Here is a 21894-nt window from a genome sequence, read left to right on the forward strand (position 1 = left end):
GTCACCTCATTATTTTATGATTCGGCTGTGGTAGTTAAACACTCAGTGTCAGCAAGATACATACAATTATTGCAGTATTTTAATACTTGATACAGTGAGCTAATCAGATTCTTTGAATTTTACAATTCTGCCTGAAAAACAGCTTCAATTTTAGTCTAAAAACATTTTTATATTTTGCGCATCTTAGCTAGCTTTCTTGTAGTGAACAACAAAACGTCAAAAAAACGACATTCATAACCCAAAAAATAAATATGACACCTTTTTTTCCATTTAGATATACGATATGCAACATTTCTCTGTTAAAATATCTAAAAATGATGATAGATTTTGTTGAGTTGAAAACTTACATTATCCAAAATGTTTCCAACAATGTTCGAACCCAGAGAAATCCCAGTTTTACTCAAGGTAATGGTGCGTTTCAGTTGGTCACCTGTTGCTAGAGAGGTAAAGTCCCCTTCCGATGGACTAGCATGGCGAGAGACAAATAATTTCCTAATCCCGTTTAAATTGTGCCATGAATTATACATATGATGTTTGTCAATTCACTGTGACTTTCTGTGCTGCAAATATATCTTTTAAATTGAAAAAAAATCTTATATGTAATTCATATCACAATTCAAACCGGAGCAGAAAATGATTTGTCTCGCCATTAACCAGCAAACATACTTTTTCTGAAATAAGGTCCCATGGGGCACAACAGAAGGGGTGGGACTTGGCCTCTCTATAACTTCCAGGAGAGAGTCAGAGAACGTAAAGAGAGTAAAACTTTATTATATTACCTCATTCGTGAACATTTCTGCCTGTGTCAGGTGTTTAACAATGAAGACAGCAACTCATGATCCCACACTACTTACGTATTTTGTTTTGTTTTGATTGAAAGACCCCTAGCAGCAGAAACTACATACTGTGCATTTAAGAAGCTCCCATCTTGGGAGTACACATTTCCATGTTTGAAGCCATGCTTTTACAACAACACAGAGTTTCTCCTTTATTGTTCACCCCTTCAAAATACAGGTCTATTTGCAATCAAAGTGACAAATGAAATACACAGTCATAATGGTAAAGATTGATATTTATTTCTCATCACAAATAAAAAGAACCATGCTTACTCATCACAGAAAGAAAAACAAAAATGAGAAGCGCTCAGTCTTTGATTCTTTACCGACGGTGCTGTCGGAGTGTTTTTTGAGAATGTGAATAATAGCACTCTATGAAGATTGAAACTCTTAAAAAATCCAAGCCTATGCCCATACAATGAAGCCCCCAACCCCCTCCTCCCACAGCCTTTACCCACCTCCACCCAGCTCATTTGTCCCTCCCCGAACAATGATCACAGCATTATTTGAGTGGGTCAGTCTGAGGGCTCTCAGTCCCCAGAAGTCTTAATCACCTGGAACAGAGTGACATTGTAGAGCACCTGGTGTCCGTTGTTCCAGGTGTAGAGGACCCTCTCCCTGGGGTTGTAGTCCATCATGGAGATGTGGGAGTATTGATTGTGGAAGGGGATGTCTGTGTACTCATAGCTTGATGTGTTGGTGTAGTAGGCAAAGTAGATTTTGGCACCAGCCAGGTGGGAGTTGGTGACGTAAAGTGTACCACAGATCATGAAAGACTCTCCTGCACTGCGCTTGGGAAAGCCCGTGTCCCAAGTCTGCAGCACTTCCAGACTCTGAGGCTCCAGGCGGCTGATGACAATGTTTCCAGCATTGGGGATGGTGGTGTAAACGGCCCACAGGCCATTCTCATCTGCCATGAGGTCGATGTCAGAGGAGCCACCCCAGGAGTAGGGAAAGGTGTTGTTGTATCCGGCCCCACTCAGGCTGCGCTGCACCAGAACACTTCGAGAACGGAAGTGGTATTTGATGATGATGTTGCTCTGGTACTTGTTGTAGTACAGGGAGCCGTTGTAGACCACATGGCCAGTGCCTGCCCAAGGGTGAGGCAGCAAGTGCTGCACAAAGTTCTGGCCCTTCATGAAATCATTCATTGTGCGGTATTCCAAGACACGTCGCCCCTTGAAGTAACCATCCATGGACCACACCTATGGAGAGAAGAAAAATGAATTCCACTGGGAAGAATGAGCTAACTAATGATGATGAGAGGATCAAAAGCTTCCAGGAGAATATCGTTGTGCTTTACGTGACACACCTCTCTGCATGAACACTGTGATTAATGTTTTACCACAGGCAGTGGAGATGATGCCCTCAGCAAAGTAAGCATGTTGTGAGTATGTGCTGAATCTCTACTTAAGTGTCAGTCTGGAATATGATTAAGTACATTTACTTGAGTACCATATGGGCTTTTCAACTCAAATTGTGCAGAGTTGAGCCGAGCCAAACCCAAGTTGGATCTTTGGAGTGGTGCCAGAGCACACCCTCGCTACCGCAGCCAACCTGTGACAACCCCTCTTGTCCCCTTCAGTCAAGCCTGTTTTGCAATACTCAACTATGTCTGTGCAGGAAACCTGAGAGTAAAGTGTCTGTGTGTTCAGCTCTGAGTAATTTTGTTGCTTCTTACTGAATCTCATTTTCTCTCCAGTGGCCCTGTTTGTACTTTCAGACATTTGCTGTATATTGCTGTTTCATCAGGTTTGCGTTCAGCTTTTTTGGGAGTCGTGTTAAGCTACTGCTGGTGCAAAACCCAAATTTTATGATTTTGCTGCTTCATAGTAAAAACTTTTAATTAACTAAATAACAGGGGACTTTTCTTGTAAAGAATTTGTAGGAAATGAAAAAGTCTTTATGACAGAATTAGTGGAGCTTTGTTAATGGCTTCTAACGGTAGTACTGAGACAAGTGCGTCATCAGTTAAAGACACACCTTCAAGCAGGTAGTCCTCTTGTTATGGAGGGGCAATCCCAGCCACGCCAATGTGCCGAATCAAACAGAGTCAAACCGGGCCAGCACATGTGTAGGGAAAAACTAGTAATAGTAGTAATATTCATTCATGAAGATGTTGATGAAGGTTCTCAGTCATCCAGTTCATGGTAATTCCAAGTGCTGTATTGAAGGCAACTGGACTTGTTTCAGTTTCTTGAAGACGTTTCACCTCTCATCCAAGAGGCTTCTTCAGTTCTAACTAAATGGAGGGGAGTTGCAGGCTTTCTAAACCCTGTGTGGGAGTGTCCTTACAGAGTCGTTAAGGACAGGTGTGAACTCTGCTTTTCAGAGTCATTAGGGACACTTGTCGTAGGCCACCTCCTCCTCTCCCCTCAGAGGAGGTGGCCTGCAACTCCTGTCTGGTTAGATAGAACCGAAGAAGCCTCTTGGATATGAAGTGAAACATCTTCAAGAAACTGAAACAAGTCCAGTTGGCTACGATACAGCACAAAGTTTTAAATGGGGGGCTTTTAATTTTTGTAGACTACTGCTACTTTTCACAGTGTGGTATTAGTATTTTTACTTGAGTGAAGGATCTCAACACACACCACTGGTGAGTGCATGTGTTCATGCAGTTGTGCATACTTGAATGTGTGCAAAAAACTATTGATCTCTCCTGCGTGTGGGAGTGAAGATGTTGCCTGTGCTTTTGCAGTCAACCACCACTTGTGCTCCCTGCCCCTTCCAGTCCACATTTACAGAAAATCAATCCATTTAGCAGCTCTATCTTTTTCCTCAAGTACTCTCAGCGGATCTCTCCACTGACATGGCCCCTCTCTGGCTGCGTCTCCAATCTCATTCCCTCAATGCATCCACTGAGCCACAGTTCAGCTACTAATTGATTAAATTAAACTGCAGTTAACTTAGATATTTCTTTTGTCCTTAACATATCAAGATGAGCTTTGCTTAGATGGAGTGCTCGTTCTTCTGATGCTCCACTCATCATTTTTCTCCTCATCTTCTCGCCTCCTTACCCTGTATGGAATAGGCACCTTTCTTCAATAACAAACCCCAGTGGGGGAGTGGAAGGGCATGGGAGGAGTCGAGGGTGGTGAGGTAGCGCAGTTGAATTATGGAGAAGGGGAGATTATGGAGCATTAAGCATTGTTTCTCCCTCTGCCTACTAAATGTCTCCCCCGAGCTGAGCGGGAGAGAGGAGCTGAGCCAGGCCGAAGCTTTAGCACGTTAAGACCCAGCCTTTTTTATGGTTGGATCCTCAGTGACATTTGGTGTGGGTGTTGATATTGTTGATGTATCTAGCTATTAATACAATCAGTGATCGATCTAAAGAGACTAAGTCAGGTGATTAAAGATAAAGACCAGGCCATTCAATCACAGAAATTGACCTTTTCTGATGGCAATATCCATTCAGCCTGTTATGATTCAGGCTGGGGATGACAAAGGCCATCGTCATCTCTTCGCTTAAAATTCATCAGTTTCCATCCTCCACCATCACCACCACTACCCCGATACACCAGGCCGCACAGTTCCTCTTCCTGTTCTTCCTCCTTTGTGAATTTTGTCCCTTTGCTTCTTACCATGCGTCTGCCCATGCAAGACCGCATGTCATCTGTAATCAGCTGCAGCCATTACTATATCATCTGGGTCCAGAGCATCCCGTCACACTCCTGGTAATTACCTAGGTGATTTAGAAAACTTTAGCCCAAACAACTCATTCATTTCTCCACTGATGATTAAGTGATTAATCAGCTGGAGTTGCAGTGACAGAAGAAGACACAGAGGAGGGAAAGGGATGCTATCCATCAGTGACTCAGCTTTGCATTCTCCTCTTTCAGAGAGCTGAAGAAGTCCTACTCAGGCAAAACAGTCAATCAGTCATTAAGTATCGTGACAGTGTTGCTGTGAGGGATTTTTTTGAGAAGCTGGCGGAGTGCAGCCTGTTTTTGACAATGACTTTGTTTCTACTTTATCTGGGATGTTTTCTGAACTATGGAGGGAGAAAAGGTTCTAGTTCAGGGTTGAGCATAGGAACACAGGGACTTACTCTGTTGTCTGAGCTGGGGATCATGGTGTCTGTCATCCAGGAGCCGAACCTTGAGCCTGATGCACGCACTGTGATGGGATTACTGACGCCAGTCAACTTCCCACAGCCTGGAGGTCAAAGAAGAGAAGGAGGTAAAGACTGCATACAGATTTATAGATGTTTTTATGGAGACACCATGACACATAAGACACAGGGAGACATTTATTTGGTGTCAGGGTAGGGTTCATATGATTATGTGAATTTATGCACAGCTGTAAAAACATTGTATAATTTCTTCACTTCTTGCAGATGACACTCACATATATGTATCAGATACGGTGAGATTTAAGCACTCTCCACAGCCATGAATGTTACTTTCAAAAGGATGTATGTGGATGTATTGATTGATATCACAATTTGTCATTTTACTGGGGGTGAAGAAGGTGTAATTGCATATACTACTTGTCATATTGGGGCTTGGGGTCTATCGCACTGAATCTGAATCATTTCTCTATCCATCCATCTCTATTAAAATCTAGAAAGATACAGATAGATTACATATTTACTTTTTACACAAATGACTAGGTGAATGTTTTGTATGATGATATCTGTGTCTTTGTATTATTAAACATGGGTCTTTACTCAACACATTGAATTGCATGTTAGTGAGTGATATACAAATAACGAGAGATGGATTTATTGATCGATTTTTCTGAACATATTTAATATTGTATTTTTTCTTTTATCTGTTTTCTGTTTCCATTCTTGTCTTATCTTACTTTTCTTTGCATTTGTGTACCCAGTTTTGAAAAAGGACTTAAAAAAATTGTCTGCAAATAAATATAGATCAGTGAGTAATTATTATTTCTAATTCACACAGGTGACACTTGATCTCTGGCCAGCAGTGAGGTCCAAAAATACACCTGCAATTGCTGCTCCGGAAATCTTCGAGATTGCCACTTTAAGTCATCAGTTTATATACTGTATATGGGATTTTGTAAAATCATCAGTTTGAGGTAACACATTACACGAGAAGACGATCAATTATTCATCCAGGCTTTCTAGGCCAATTGTTTTTAATTTATGCAGATAATTCGTGCTCTGAGCAGCGTGGTAATGTTGACAACGTAGAACAGAGATTTGACAATTGATGATAATAATTAATCCTTAATTCCTTTATGCACAGCTGTTGTCTATCCTCTAATTGTTTAAGTGCTGCATTGACATTTGATAATGAATTTCAAATTAAGCATTCAATGACTACACACCCACCCACACCTGTTTGCATAATACATACAACTTGTACCTAGTTTCTGCATGCAGGAGTGGAGCCTGGTCTCCAGCAGCAGGACTCTCTGGCGCAGCTCCTCGTAATCATAGGCGCCCATCTCTTCTTGGATGGCCATCAGCACCAACGACAGATTCCTCACTTCCTCCCGAAGACGAAGGATCATCTTGGCATCGGCCTTGTATTGTTCCAGCACTGGCAGCAGGGGGAGCAGCTGGGTCACCTTGTCTTTCAACTCCTAAGTTATGTACAGAAAAACACATGGAATAATAATGTGTTAATAAACTAATTTGTGACAGTTTAGGGATCCTCAGTGAGAAAGTCTGTCCCTCTTCTTTTTCCCCTCTCCATACGTTCATAACATAACAAGTATATTTCCCCTCCATCTCCAGCCAGCTGCAGTCAGCATTACAAAACATAAACACCATACATTGGAGGTCACCTCCATGGATCGCTGCTGCAGTCAGGCTAATAAATAGTGAAGATAAATCCATTTTTTAATCCAAAAAGTTTGAAAACTAATCCCTGAGCTCTCCTACCGAGGGTGAATGGCTCAGGATCAGAGCAGAATCCAAAGTGTCTCTGAGTGTTTATTCTTCCAGAAGATTTGGCTCTGCAACCAACTCTCTTCTCCAGAGCTGAGAGCTCCAGATCCCTCCACGCTTCGCCCAGCCCTCTCCACATAACACATGCCTGTTTACTGTCTAAGCAGGTTTGGGTGATTCAATTTTCACCTAGTTAGAAGCAGTGGTACGCTGGGTGTAAACTTGTTGTGTGACTCATCATGTGTTTAGAAATGAAAAGAACAATGTGTCCTTATGTAGGAGTGCAGGAAGCAGCAGGAGAGCCGGGCTGCCTGCTTGGAAGGCAGAGGGCTCGAGAGAGAAATAGGTGTATCAATAAAGTGTGGCCGCCACAGGAGGGGCTGTTTCCTCCTTGTTAAGGTTTATCGTAAATCTGGTGATGGAGCAGCTCTCAGCCCTGTGGCGCCACATCATAAATCTCATTTTCCCCTTTTCAAGCTGCAAAAATTCGCTCTCGTTAATCTCCCACGCTTTGCCATTGGCAACTTTGAGCTGAATGCATTCATCAGCCAACCTGCTCTGGTCAAATCCTGCTTTTTTTTCAAATCCTGCTTTTTTTCTCTATATTGGATTGCAGATTTTCATTCTGATAAGTCAGAGGATATAATGCTTACTATTCTGCATATTGCAGTCATCTGTGGCTTTACTGATGAATGGGCCAATTTCATAAACATCTTCATTACCTCCACTGCACTTGCTTTCATAAAACACACTGAAAGAAAAACACAGCCATTCATGCTCGTCCCTGTGCTTAGGCAGAGTCTCAGCGGTAAAGCACACTTAGCATTTATGAAGGCATCTTTTAATCAAACTATTTTATGGTCCATCTAATGTCTGTAAGAGTGTGAGAAATGTGGAGAAAGCCTGGGCAAGACAGCTGGCTGACAGGAAGACAAAAAGGCCCACTGATAATGGCAGCTGAGCCTAAACTTGTAGAGAGATAAGGTAGAGATAAATGTTACTATATGTGCCTGCTTTCTTAGAGCAGACACCAGAATGTTAAGTATATATAGTCGGAATAGAGGCTGAGTCAGGAGAGAGAGGAAAGGATGTAAAGAGAGGAATACAGAAAAAAATACTTTTCTTCTGGGTCCAGGAGTTTAATAATTCAGGAGGATGTGAATTTGCTAAAATTTCCTCTGTGCATGAGTCAATGACTCAGAGACAGTCTTGGAATTGAATTTGTGTACCTTTGCCTATGCAGCAGTCCATCGAGAGTCATACAAAATTTTATTGTCTGTGAAGAGCGAAATGTACCTGGCAAGGTTTGTGTGCAGTGCCACATCTAGTGCATCTATCTGCATTCACTTCACAATAATACACACGCACCGCTGTGCAAGAGGTGACAGACAGCCAATTACCTGAAAGCCCTTTGGATTCAGACTGCGGGGATTTTCCGAGGCCACCTTCAGCTTTCCATCCACCACCTTCATTAGGCTCTCTGTGTTTCTTACATACTGTAGATCTCTGTACGTCCGCAGGTCCAACACCTCCATCGACTGGCTAATGTTCTGAACCTGTCACACACGCACACACACGCACGCACGCAGACACACACACACACACACACACACACACACACACACACACACACACACACACACACACACACACCACCAAACCCCCAGGAGACACATAATAGACACAGAAGAATTGTTTGTGTTAATTTTAAAGGAATTAGAAAAAATGTTTTTCAATTCATAAGCAGCTCTAGCTTGCAAATAGAACGTAACTGAACAGTTGATTTATTGATAGGTAATCAACTAGTTAATCATCAATTAATCAGTATTTTTTGTAAGAAATGGCAGTAATTCTCACATGTGAATATTTCTGTTTTTCTTTGTGACATGACAGTAGGCTGAATATTTTGGGGCAAAAAGTAATCTTTATATTAATTAATACTGAAAAGCTCCATCCATTGAAATTCTTAATAAATATATTCCAATTCAAATAAAACATGTTAACATCTACTTCAATTTACTATAATAGTTTGGTTTAGGATCATGTTAGCCACAGACTCATGGAGCACTGTAGAACGACTGTGTTGTCCCCCATTATTTACACTGCACTGTGTATTAAAAGTTTGAGCTCTTCATCCAGTATGAAGAAAAGGATGGATGAATAAATAAAACCTAACTTCAGTATGTGCTATACGATAAATGTGTTTCAAAAAGGGATAGCCTTAAACAAAAAAACAAAACATTTCTTTAAAGTGTAGAGTTAAGCAAAGGCACGGCTGAGTCGGTATGAAATGCCCTTAGAAAAAAACATAAAACAGACAGGCAACAAACAACGAGCCAAAAGCAAAAAAAATAAGAAACAAATGGCAAGAATAACCAAGATGAAAGGAGTGGTGCTTCAAATAGCAGCACAGGATTTAACAGGCTAATATACAGACACACTACATTCATAAATTATGCAATAAAAGTCAACAGGTATCCAGTTATCCAAGATATAAATATACCTTCTCTCTCTGATATCAAAACAGAAGGGTAGTAGCACCGTTATGAGTGTACACAGGTAATGGGTATATACTGTAAAAACTAAACTAATGCAAACTAAATAAATCTTACAGAGGAGGAAACATGCTGTCAAGTAGGTGTTTATTGAATCTCAGTTCTCAGAGGAATCAATTTTGCACTATGTTTAATTTTTGCGAGGTACTCAGCTTGCTCACTCTTTGACAGCCCACTCTGCTGCTGCATAACCAGCCTACTGTTTCATACACCCCCTCAGCTCCTGCACGTTGTCCTGAAATGGCCAGAAATCATCGGAACATTGACAAATATTGCAGTTCTGTGGTGCATATAAGGAGGCTCACGTGTACATATGTCCAGCTACCCACACCAATAGACACCCACCCACACAGGCACGCGCCACTGTAACTTAGAGCACACAGAAGATATTTATTCCAACAACTCCCAGCAAAAACAGAAACAGTCCGAACTCTCAAAGGTCACAGTTTGGCATAAAGTCTGTTTTGCACCTAATGCCTTGCCTGCCTACTCTTTGACATCCCACTCAATTACTTCGTGTCCAGCCTACTGTTTTCTACACCCAGCTCATCTCCCACATGCTTCATGAATTGGCATGGGATTTTTTTGGATGGAAAATATATTCTTTACCAATTAAAACTGTTCTGACAGCAGTACAGATGGACTAGTTGGAGGAATGTGTTACAGTAAACTGTTTCACCAGCCTGCAGCCTCAACAAAAGGATTGTCACCATCCTGCTGTGTGTCAGTTGGGATCCTCTGAGCAGTGGTAACTGATCCACACACACACAAGGCATTTCATCTAGCCCCCCATCCCCCATGTTTCCCAGAATTCAATCAGTCACAGGCGTGTCTGCCTCATGTCCAATGCAATGAGTCGCTCGGTACCAAATCCTAAAGCGTCTTTCTGTGTGTGCCCTCCTATCTCATTTTATTTCATCTCAACTCAAACAGTTGGACAGAGAGGTCAAAGTGGGATGAGGTGTTCAAAAGTCTGCGCCAAGAACATTCTTACACCACCGTCCTTCGGGGTCAACTGTGCTTTGGATGGCATTTTGTCTGCCTGTGCAGAAAGCTGAATAGAGACTCTTGCACAAGGCTGGTTTACATTCTTTGAGCAGAGGGCGGTTTTGACATTGTTAGTGTAACCTTGGCTTTCTGTGTCAGGCAGAGCTTTTGTGGATGTGGTCTGCTATAATAATTGGCCACATGCTCTGGGTTCAAATGGGGATGTCTTATCAGGCGTGGTGCTGTTATGTGCACATACACACGGACCCATGAGTAGTCTTTTAACTTGTGGCTTTCACTTGTGTGTGCAGCTCAAATAGCGCTGACCCTGGGTGTCCTCATTAGCCTGAGCCGTGGACTGCATTTGACGGGAGCGCTTGGCTATGATAACTGCTGTCTTACAAGCAGTGTACAAGTACAGAGGGTAAACAGAATAACATAAACGCCCACACTGTATAATCAATACAACATTAAATATATTTTTGCAAAGCTGATAATAGTAAAGATCCCTTCTACACATGTAGTAAGGCAATAAAAAATCTCTAATATGTGGACAACATTTGGCAGAAAAATATTTATCTTATTAAATCCTTATCTGGCACCTTCTTCTTCCTCATTAAAATGGCCAAAACTTTGGCCTCTAAACTATTTGTGATGTCACAAATCATGCTCGTAGGCCCGCCTCTTTAAATCCAATTTTTCATTGCGCTCAGAGGAATTTCACACTTTGAGCAATGAATGTAAAAACAGCCTTCTGGTATCAAACTCCACACATACATCATTCGACACAGTGAAGCTCAAGTATTCAACTGTAGGAACAAAAAGAAAAACACACTTTTGACTGGAGGGGGACTTTAAGACTGTGTCAAAGAGGTAATGATTTCACCTCATTTCAGGAGGCTTATTTTATGTAATGTATTGTAAGTGACAGCAACACAAACTGCGCCCTCAAAGTTAGAGCTGAAATCTACCCCTCTTTGACATAGACTGGATATATGCTTCAAAAATAGCCGTTATTGCATGTGTTTTTTTTTGTTTTTTGTTTTTTTTTAGACAAGTCTTCATTTAAGGCTTTTCATTCTCAAGTTTTAATAGGTTTTCATTGACAAAATGTTCTTTTCTCAGGAGAAGATCATTTTAATGTGACTTTCACCTGTATTGTACGTATGTCCACAGTTACAGTCACCAAAGATCAACTTGCAATGTTGACAGCTCTGAAAACCTTTCAGTGGCAGAGAGTGAAAAGAAAAATGAGCAGAAAATATCGATTGTATCTATGAGTGCAACTAACTGTAAATTACGTTATTGATTAAAGTGCTGATTATATTGACAAAGAAACGTCTTCAGATTGCTTCTTTTGTCCAACCGAAAGTCCAAAACTCAAAGACTCTTCATTTACTATCATAAATAGCAACGGCAAAAGGCAGCAAATTCCTACATTTACATTGAAATTTTTGTTTGAAAAATGACTGAAATTATTAATTTATTATCAAAATAGTTGGCCAAAAAATGCTTTTGATCGACTAATCAATGCAGCTCATTTTAATGTGAACTTTTGTGTATTTATCAAATAGTTTTTATAAATTAAATTGACATGAGAGTGTTTATATTGCTGTTCTAGAATGACACAGCTGTAGCCGTCCCATTATTTCATACTTATTTATCTTTTTATTTATTTTTTTAATTTTAGCTTGATGTAAATCCCTTTGGATTGATTGCAGCTATTCCAGGGATTGATTCCAGGGAGTTGCAGCAGATCACCTGTTGTGCCGGATGTGGAGACCAACTCATAATTAATGATTTAAAGCAGCTAGAGGAAATCCCCTCATGGCCATTCAGGGTGTCATGATGCCCTTTTGCAAAGGCTGAGGATGGCACACCCAGGTCATTCTGACTTCTTCCTTGACATGTGGTTACACATACAGTACATACACATACTGTGCTGTATTGTGCTCGGTAGACTCGTCGGGGATTCATTCTGCATTTAATCTACAAACTCACTTGCTATGAGACATGTGAGCAGCACTGACAATACTGGAGAGCATACCATACAGTTTGTAATGTATTCTGTAGTACACATATACTTTCATGTACATATCTGCTTTCCCCCGAATATCTTCATTTAGTTTGTCAGTTTCTCTGCCAGAATATGCCTTCTCGGTTCGAATATGCCTCTTTTAAAGTGTGTGTGAGTGTGGGTTTTCCCTGTACAGTATCAACGTGTGCTTGAAACAGCAGCAGACAGAGGCTGGCAGGGGAAAAGGTATACTTCAATGAGACCGAATGCAATATGTGAATTCAGGTGTCTCATTGATCCATTAGGACCTCAGAGCCTATTCAGCATCTCAATTTACCACAACCTCTCTGCACTAGACCACATCAATGTCAGCCCCTCCTGTCTTACTCGCTCTCCTCCGCCTCTCTGCTCGCAGGCTTTCGCTCACTCTGTCGATCCACCCTCTCATTCACCCACTTGATGGTTTTGAGTGTCCACAAAAATGGCTTTCAATGAGCTGCCACAGCCCATAAAGCGAGTGTAAGCTATTAGATATTATTCATCAGGTTGTTATTATTTAGTTTTGGAGAGACAAGTGGATAAGAACGGAAAGATGCCGATGTATTGCCTGCAAACCGCCAATCGATGCAGCTGCAGATCTGAGGAGTCAACTTGCAGTTGTGGATCGCTTGTGAGCAGAGGTCCTTTCCTGCCTTTACTCTCACCCCTGGTGTGTGTGTGTGTGTGTGTGTGTATGTGTGTGTGTGTGCGCGCGCGTGTGTGTTTATGCACTAAACACAAGCAGGAAATTACATTTGCATACACTGCACTGCACTGTGGGTCAATAACACTCTACTCCATGTATTTGAAACATGGATTTATTGTCTGCAAGCTGAAACAGTGTGGGTTTCTTGGCTCTCTGCATGCTTGAGGGTTTTGTGCGTGTACATGTTGTTGTATGGCATTAAATTTATTTGCTTGTCATACATCACACGAGTATGAAAAACAGTGTTGATTGATATTTTTTACATAGAGAAAGACAGCACGAGCACAAGTCTGAGTAAACAGATTTAGTTTGTGCCAGATTTACTGTGTAACTCTGCAAACAAAGCATTCGCTAATGATTGGCAAGACACTTAATTTTCCTAATTTGTATCTAATGGATTAATATTTATAAAAGAAACATTATCATTGTATGGCTCAGTGAATCCAATTTCATGGATAAGTTTAGGACATTTCTTATTAAGGCAATCCACGCTTCACTCACTTTAAGCAACTCTGTTCCTTAAGAAAAAATAGTTAAACCAACAACTCTCATCTGCATGATTGATCCACTGTGGGGTAAGAGCAGTGGGACTGTTCACTTCAGCGTCGTGTATGTAACAGACGGCACCAGACACGAGCGCAGACACTGTGTGGCAGTTTGTGTTTGTGTGTCTGCGTGGGTAACAGTCATGTCTCAAAGTGAGTGTGCTATTGACAGCTGTCACCTTCTCCATGAGCTGGCGAAGTTGCCTGCTGCGTGGGTCGCGGTTACACATGTTCTGAGCCGGTGCGACCACGGTGCAGATACACTTCCCATCTGCGTCCTGTGCTGAGCTGTAGATCTGCCAGCCCTCCTCTGGGCTCGGGTACAGAGCCTGCAAGAACACAGAGACATATATATCTTAGAGCAAGCGAGCAAGTGAAGGAACTGGTTGCTTCTGACTGCCGTTGTTTATCTGTTGCTACCAAGCAGGCTTTTCAAAATGCATGGGGGCAGACACGATATTTTATTCTGCCAGCAAGCATCAACTGTAATCTGAAAAGTGTTCCACCCGTATAAAACATTTCTAAACTAATAAATTTATCTAATACTTGAAAGTGTTTTAGAAAGTGTTTGGAGGAAAAAAGACTCTTTAATACATTCCATATCGTGATTAGTTGTGCCCATTCTGTCACCATAAGTTAGCCGTGGAGTCATAATTTCTCCATGGCATTCTCTTTGCAGTCCTATCAGAAGTTTCTCTTCCCCAAAGGCAATTAATGGCAATTGATTTCTCCATCTCCTCAAAATCACTTGCAGTCTAATTTTAGTATTAACTGAACAGCAACTCAGAGCGAAAAGGCGAAGCCAGAGATTGACAGAGGTGCAGCTCACAGCAGTAAAGACAGGGGAAAAGAGGATAAATGATTTGGATACAAGAAGGGAAAAAAAAATAAGCAGAAAAAGGTTCAGATTAAGATAAGACAAGAGCAATGCTGGAAAATACACAAAGGGTTTCAAAACACATCGGCACAACAGCAATAGAGTAACATCTCGATGGAGAATGAACAAAGACAAAAGATAAATGGCAGGAAAATGGAGGTTTCAAAGAAAAGAGGAAGAAGGATGGATCTGGCCGGGCTGTGTGAAAGCAGAGCATCTAATAAGTTTGGACACGGAGAGGAAATGGAGCTGTTCGGGATCGATAATGCAGGCCGTTACCAGTGGAGGAGGGGCGAGGCTGAAAGGGTGGATGTCTCTCTCTCTGACTAATCCAATCAAAAGTAGTGCTGTGCGTTTGCAAGCACACGTATACACACAGTTTGCGCAAAGGCCCGGCCGGGACGATCCGTTCATTCACGCGACATCTACACACACTCAGCATATAAAGCAAAATGTAATGAGAAAAGGAGCAGCCATTTTAGTGATGAAATTAAAGACCCATCCACATAAGTGGAAGGAAGAGGCTGGAAATAAAATCATGCGTCTCGGCTCTGTGCCTCTCTCCCGCTCTGCTCAGAGCTGTGTTGTGCCCTGCTCTCGTCTCCTTGGGTCGGGGGATCAGATTAAAATGTCTTGGGGGACAGGGGGACTGTGTGATTGGAGTGTAAAGTAGCAACCACCCTGCGAGCCAATGTGCTCACTGTCACATCTTGTCACTCCTGCCAATCCCTTGGCACTCAGGCACCCCCTCTCTCCCTTTCCTACCCTGCACTCACTGCCTTTCCCTCTTCCTCCCCCTCAGAATGAGTGAATTTTAAATCTGACTTAGTCCAAATGAAATGTGGGAAGCAGACTATAGCTGCATGAGTATGACAATCACATTATACATTTAATTCTTCAGAATATTTTATCTGTTTCATTATACTCAAGGTATATTAAGTAGACTCATATAATGGGGAAAAAAATCGACATTTTATTCAATTAAGTAGAGTAATATTCTATTCCCATTTTCTATTCATACAGTATTACATACATACATTAGCAATAATTCAGTATGACTGAATGTCTACTGTGCACATGAATGACTCACAGTGGAACTTATTGGCACTCTGGCTAAATTATCATTCCATTATTCTTAATATTGATGCATATTTAGGAGTCGGTGTGAAGCCACTCCCTGCAGTGACTCGCACAGTTTTCAGTCAGTCAGCACCTTTCTCATTATAAGTCATCTTTGAGGCAATCCAGCATCAGAGGGCTGTTAGGTGGAGAGATGTTAGAGGTCTGCAGAGGCCAGAGTTAGAGCTAAGACAAGACGAAAGAGGCAGTCTCCACCGCAGGACCTCCTCCGATTTCTTTCAACTGTCTCTTTCACTCTGCCGTTGCCTTGGGGAGAGATTCTTTTCTTCTGTCCTCTGCCCGCTTCTCACTCACTGTCAGGACTTGTGTTTTATTGCAGCACGTGTGCGTGAGTGCTTATGTGTTAAAGTATTTGCGCGTGCATGGCTGTGTACAGTACATCTGTACATCTGTTGATGCACATGCACGAACAATATATACAGTATTTGCATGAATTCCAATAGACTTTCATCATGCATTTACCCCCAAGAGGGTTTGTTTGGAATAATAATACTTGCAGCTGTAAAGCGTGATTACTGCAGAATGGAGGAGAGCATATGCAAGGCTACTATGAAATGATTGTAAGATAGTGGATCGTGAGGGCACAGCATGACACACCGACTTCTCATTACAGTTGATACCCTGTGGTGTTAACAGGTGGAGGTTAGCTTGCTTCAAACAGCAGAATCCACTTAAGTTACTCACTTCGAGGCTATGTGCAGCCTCCTGCCTTCAATAAAATTACCTCATATCCATACATGTGGGGGTTGTCTGCCTACGCACCAGATATTCACTTTCGGTCAAAAGAAATTCTTGCGAACGGATGCAGAAGTGCGCATCAATATTTCATACTGATATAATCCTGAAATGAAGCCACAATTGTCGTTACAATGGCTTTTTAAAATGATATGTTACATAGTGGGCAGCAGCAATAAGTTGAGAATTCAACTTAGAAAGTGCTACTGGAGGCATGTCAGCGCCATTATCATAACACTTTCTTCATTATCCGATGTGTTTAAACTCATGCTGTGCTCCTCATATGCTCTTCGCAAGCCAGGGAGTTTTTATTTTTTTTACAGCGACAGATCTTCTCCCCTCTTCATTAATGTTTCATAAATACTGGGCTGAAATTAAGAGCTTATTTGAATCAGTTCCAATTTCATTACCACCCACCTATCCATTCTGCACTAACTTCTCCTATTCTCATCACAGTGTGGCAGTTTAGAGAGCGGGAGGGAAGAGGTAATTCTTAAATGCAAATGTGCTATATGCTTTGTGCCCGAGCCGTTGCAAGTAGATCTATATATCAGCCCTCATAAGCAACCGATCTCCCGGTGTGCGAGTATTGAACTTGAATATGTTTTGAAACACTGGGTTATTTATGTAAATACAAGTCTCCTCGCTGCAGTGAAGAGTGGGTCATTGACATTGGCTCATTTAACATATTGCTCACACCATGCAGCCAGATATCCCATTAGTGTGGGAAAAAACAACTTCCTCAATATGTAATGTTATCCGTAATTATATCCAGGGTAAGTAGAAGGAAATGAATGAATAATGTTTGCATACTGCAGGGAGGTCAGGCGCCAGAGCGTTTACATTTGAGTAGTGATGATAGCGTAACCTGTGCTATGATGATCATGCTATCAGTTGCGGCTAGCTGGGAGCACTTCAGGTCTGGGGATAATCCTCTCCTCCCAGACATAGACAGTGGTTTCGGGAGAGAGGAGGCATTCAGTTCACCGTCCCAGAAATTCATCCATTAGATGTGAGGGATGAAAAAGAATATGTAAGTTCCAGATTTGAAGCTGTCACAGTCATGGCTGCCATGCAAAAAAACCTATTAAGAAAGAAGACAGCAGCAATGAAAACAACACGAAACCACAGCGGGCAAGAGCGATGAAAATCAATTGGGTTTGCTCTCTAAAGTGAAAATTAGTCTTTAAGATATCCGTCTTGCCCCCTTTGCACCATCCAAGCGTTCCCTCTGTTCCCATGACATCACATCTGACAGCCTGAGACTATGAAGTCCCACCATCTACTGTTGGCATGTCTTCCACCTCAACCTCCCATCGTTCCAACAGAAATCTGATTAAAGTGTGATTTACTGATACAGCGATAGGCAGAGGAGGACGAGTTGTGGTTTGAGAAAGGCTGACAGAGAATAGAGAGATGGCTCTAATTTCCTCAAATGCTGCCCAGTTGCAATGCTGAATGACAACTTCAGTTAAATCCCTGCTGAGAGAGGGGAAGACGAGATGAGATGAGGAGGTGTGGCCATTACTAAGCTAAAAAGAAGTAACTAAATGCTATTCCAGTAGTTTTTCTGCCTCCTGTACACTGCAGACAAGAGATTCAGATCAGATGGGTGTGTGTACAGTAGTTTAGTAGCAAAACTAACTAACCAACTTGTGCCATTACCTGAGTGCTTCCCAGAGTGCAAATAAGCTCAGAACTCTTGCGCTGTTAATGATTCAAAAGTTCGTAGGAATTATCCAATTAGACATTCGAGCTGCTGGTGGTATCACTGTCGAGTGTTGCGGGATGGACTTCCTCTGGCGTTTCATTAGACCGACCCTGGAGCTGGCTGCTGTAAAGCCAGAGCTAAATGAGATCATAAATCTACAGCTCCATTCTTTATGAGCATGACGGGAAGTCTATTATAACTTTCATAAGCAGCAGGCAGAGTGGGCAAACAGGCAGAGGCAGGCACGAGTCCTGAGATATGAGGAGAGGGCTGACCGCTGCACTGGGAACTGAGCTTGCCGTCATATCTGAGGAACTGCAACACCACAGAGGATGGACAGAACAGGAGAACTGAGATATAGTTGTATGGAGTGAAAGAACAAAGCATGGTGAAAATGTAGGAGGCGTCAAGGTGTGATAGTCTCAAAGTAAGGATAACACAGTAAGGGCTAGTTCTGATGTAATCTGTCTCATTCTTCCTTTTCCGCTCCTCGATGCTAACTTTGTTTATTCAAGTTCTTCAGCTTCACTTTCCTCTCCCTCAACTTAATTCAATTCAATTCAATTCAATTCAATTCAATTCAATTCAATTCAATTCAATTCAATTCAAAGGGGCCTTATTGGGATTGAAAGCAGACGTTTACATTGCCAAAGAAAGTTTGAAATAAAACAATAAATAATGATCATCAACAGAAGATTTGGCTGTTAGAAAAGTACAGTATATATCCAGATATGTAAAAAATACATTTTAATAATATAGTAAAATTTAGACTTAAAGTTGAAAATATTGTTCTTTTATATTTATATAAACACTGCAACTTCTTACTTTTTAAAAATAAATAAATATGTTTTAAGATAATCGTAGAGCCGGAAGAATGTTGGTTGGCCGATATTGGCCTATCGCAGGTATTTCTGTTGTCCAATATGTGAGGATACGATTTTTTTTAACAGAACATAATGCAGAAAAATATGTTTGGGGTAATTTATAGTTATTAAGATCCCAGTGAAGTTTACTTCAGTGCACTGATGTCATTGTGACAATAAAGTTTATTGTTAGACAGGTGTTTGATGACCACTTTTGAAAAAATGTGTGTTTACAGACAGTAAATATTCTGTACATATGAATAAATATCAGAAGTTTTTGCTTCTTAATATCGATATCAGCACCAGCCCCAAAAATACAGTATAGGTCGGACCCTAGATATTTATGCTGTATCTATGTACAGTATGTGTGTCAGTGTACAGGTCAGTACTACAGCGCACTAATCTTCCTACTGTATTTGCCCAGCAGATGTGGAAGGTTTCTGTTGCTGTCCATAGTTCAAGGTCTTTTGGGAGGTTTCGGCAGTTTGATTTCCACGTCTTGCCGTGTGTATTAGGTGCACATTGATTCTTCTCTGGGGACCCAGGTGTGCCTGTGGCGGCCTCTCTCCATGGCGAGGCCGTGCTCACTGAGTCTGTACACGGTCAAGGTTTTTAGTGGTTTTGGGCTGGTCACAGTGGTCAGGTAATCTGCCACTGTTTATTCTCTGTTTGGGGCCAGACAGAAATCCAGTTTGCGCTGTTTTTTGGCTGATTCTTTCTAGTGTGTAAAATAGTTTTCTTTTTACCGTCTTTGAATTTGGTTTAGTCTCATGGGATTTCTGTCTGAGGGCTCTGCTTGTGTCCCAGTAGCAGCTGGCTGATGGGGCTTCTCTCTAGGATCTCTCTGAGGTTATTGATTATATTAGGGTGTCTGTCTTTTAGGTTATTATAAAACTTTTATTCTCCCCACCCCCCCCCAGCAGACTGATGTTTAATGCCAGACATTAACTTCTCTCATTGCTTGTCCCCAGCAAAGTAGCGACATCTGTCCCTGCTACACAGAGCCTAGTTCTAGCTAAACTAGGGCCAAACAATCAGATCTAATTTTTCCCATTTGCCGGATTTTGCTTTAATTGACTGCATAAAATAAACATGAAAACACACACCCGCACTCTTCAAATGACCAATCAGTCAATCCTCAATCCACAGGCCAGCTGCTGGCCTTTAAAATAAAACTCAATGAAGACTCCTGCTGAAGTCCCTGGTCTCTCCTGCTCCCAAGTAAAACCGATTACCACAATCAGCGCAGCATGGTTGCCAGTCAATAATATGACTCATAAACTCATCATGCCCCTCTCCCTGCTGCCTCCTTATTCCTCCCCGCTGCCTCCCACTCCATCACTCCCATGACTGCCACCTCTCCTGTGTGGTGTCCTGCTCACTTTCCATCTGTGGCCCACTCACTCCAATCCGGATCACACTTGGACGACAGCAGGGGTGGGCAGATGCATGAAGTGTTTTTTGAAGTGGGGGGCTCGCTTGGAGAATTCTTGGAGAAGTGACAGAAAATGACACTCAACAATGCTCCGCACTTACAAGCAACCAGTTACAGCTTTATACTTTTTGGAGCAGGCTGCTAGCACCTTGCCAGGTGCCCTGGTGAAGAGCATTTGGCATCCACTTTGTTGTTAGACGGGTACAAGATAGCTCTACCATGGCTCGTGTTAAACAGAGGAGGGAGTTGAGAGTGGCAGGGCAGGCAGTGTGAGAAAACAGTGTAAACTGTGAGAACACAGTCAGTGCTTCATTGGTGGAGAATATGGATTGCAGAATCGTGTGAATTGTGAGATCATCAAATTGCTTTCAAAAGGCAAAGCAATGATTCAGGCTTAAGTTCAGCTGGTTGGAAATGACACTGCTACGGCAAATGAGCCATGTCAAAAGCCTGATTACTAGCCCAATAAAGTCTGGAATCAATAAGGCTTTGTACACACACAGACTATCACATAATTAGTTAATGTATCAAAACAATTTAAAATTATATTACAAGATTGGCTTTTGCTGAGATCCTGGCTCTGCACACCGCTTCACATTGACAAGGCAGTAGAGGACACCTGTCAGGGTCTGAACTTGGATAAATTTGGGTTGAAGGCATTACGATAAACATAAAAGCCAAGTACTCAAATAAAAATCTGCAGCAGTGTTTAATCTTTAATCCATAGCCAAGAATCGATCTTTACAATCTGCTTTATTGGATTGCACACTGGATGTGATAAAGTTTACAGTCCCACACCTCGACAGACAGAGGCTGGGTGACCCCAATCAGATTCGGAGCCCCGGCTCTTTGTATGCTGCCATTTGCGGTTCCATGCTGCCTTTTGATGGGGAGAGTATTTTCTTCACTCTTCTGCCTCCACAGCTTTCTTATTTTAGATATCAAAGGGGAAGTAAACACACACACACAAACCCACGCACACACAGTATACAACCACAGTATACATTATACAGGTTTATGATTTATTTATGCCCATCTCGCACACACACATGCACGTATAAACCGAAAGTTTTTCTTGATAACTTGGCGTCATTTTAATGTGCTATCTAGACTTAAAAAAATTACACAGGGGGCAATTACTGCTTAATAGGTTTATGTCTTGCTATTACTGTAGAGCAGACACACGTATCTTCTGACTTTAACTTGTAGATTACACCGGGGCACAATTCTTGGACTGGTCTTATTTTTATTCGACATCTTCTGACATTGTTTATAAGTATGATGGCTCTGTTCTATGCTGATGACACACAGCTTAATTTCTAATTCTCTGAAAGAGTGTGGTCTCAGGCTGACACTCCCCTGCATTATTTCATGCATTACAGATGGATGGCTCACAATTTCCTACAGCTAAATGCGTGGTAATGTTAAAGTTGTTATTTTTGGTGATTAACATGTTGCAAGTCAAACTGAGCAGTGGCGCAACCCTGAAAAAAATTCAGGGTTGCTTCTTCCACTTAAGGATTGAATGGTAAATAACATACTTTATTATATTTACACATTATTGTACTCATTATACTTACATTTATTA

The 21894-nt window shown here is 41.7% G+C and overlaps 1 protein-coding gene across 2 annotated transcripts in view; it reads right to left on the bottom strand.

Annotated features, from left to right (window-relative positions):
• Positions 1 to 1054: 1054 nt before the first annotated feature.
• The window catches only part of olfm2a (olfactomedin 2a), a 48860-nt gene continuing 28020 nt past the window's right edge, over positions 1055 to 21894 (bottom strand). For both annotated transcript variants that reach the window (XM_084371783.1, XM_084371782.1), the window contains exons 2-6: positions 13725 to 13874; positions 8097 to 8252; positions 6170 to 6389; positions 4885 to 4991; positions 1055 to 2041 (exon numbers count right to left, since the gene is read on the bottom strand). In XM_084371783.1, the coding sequence (XP_084227909.1) occupies positions 1367 to 2041; positions 4885 to 4991; positions 6170 to 6389; positions 8097 to 8252; positions 13725 to 13874 (1308 nt within the window). In that variant the 3' untranslated portion in view covers positions 1055 to 1366. The remainder of the gene's footprint in view (positions 2042 to 4884; positions 4992 to 6169; positions 6390 to 8096; positions 8253 to 13724; positions 13875 to 21894) is intronic.

The sequence above is a fragment of the Pagrus pagrus genome, assembly GCF_965226575.1.
Source record: "Pagrus pagrus genome assembly, chromosome: 13".
NCBI classification, from domain to species: Eukaryota; Metazoa; Chordata; class Actinopteri; order Spariformes; family Sparidae; genus Pagrus; species Pagrus pagrus.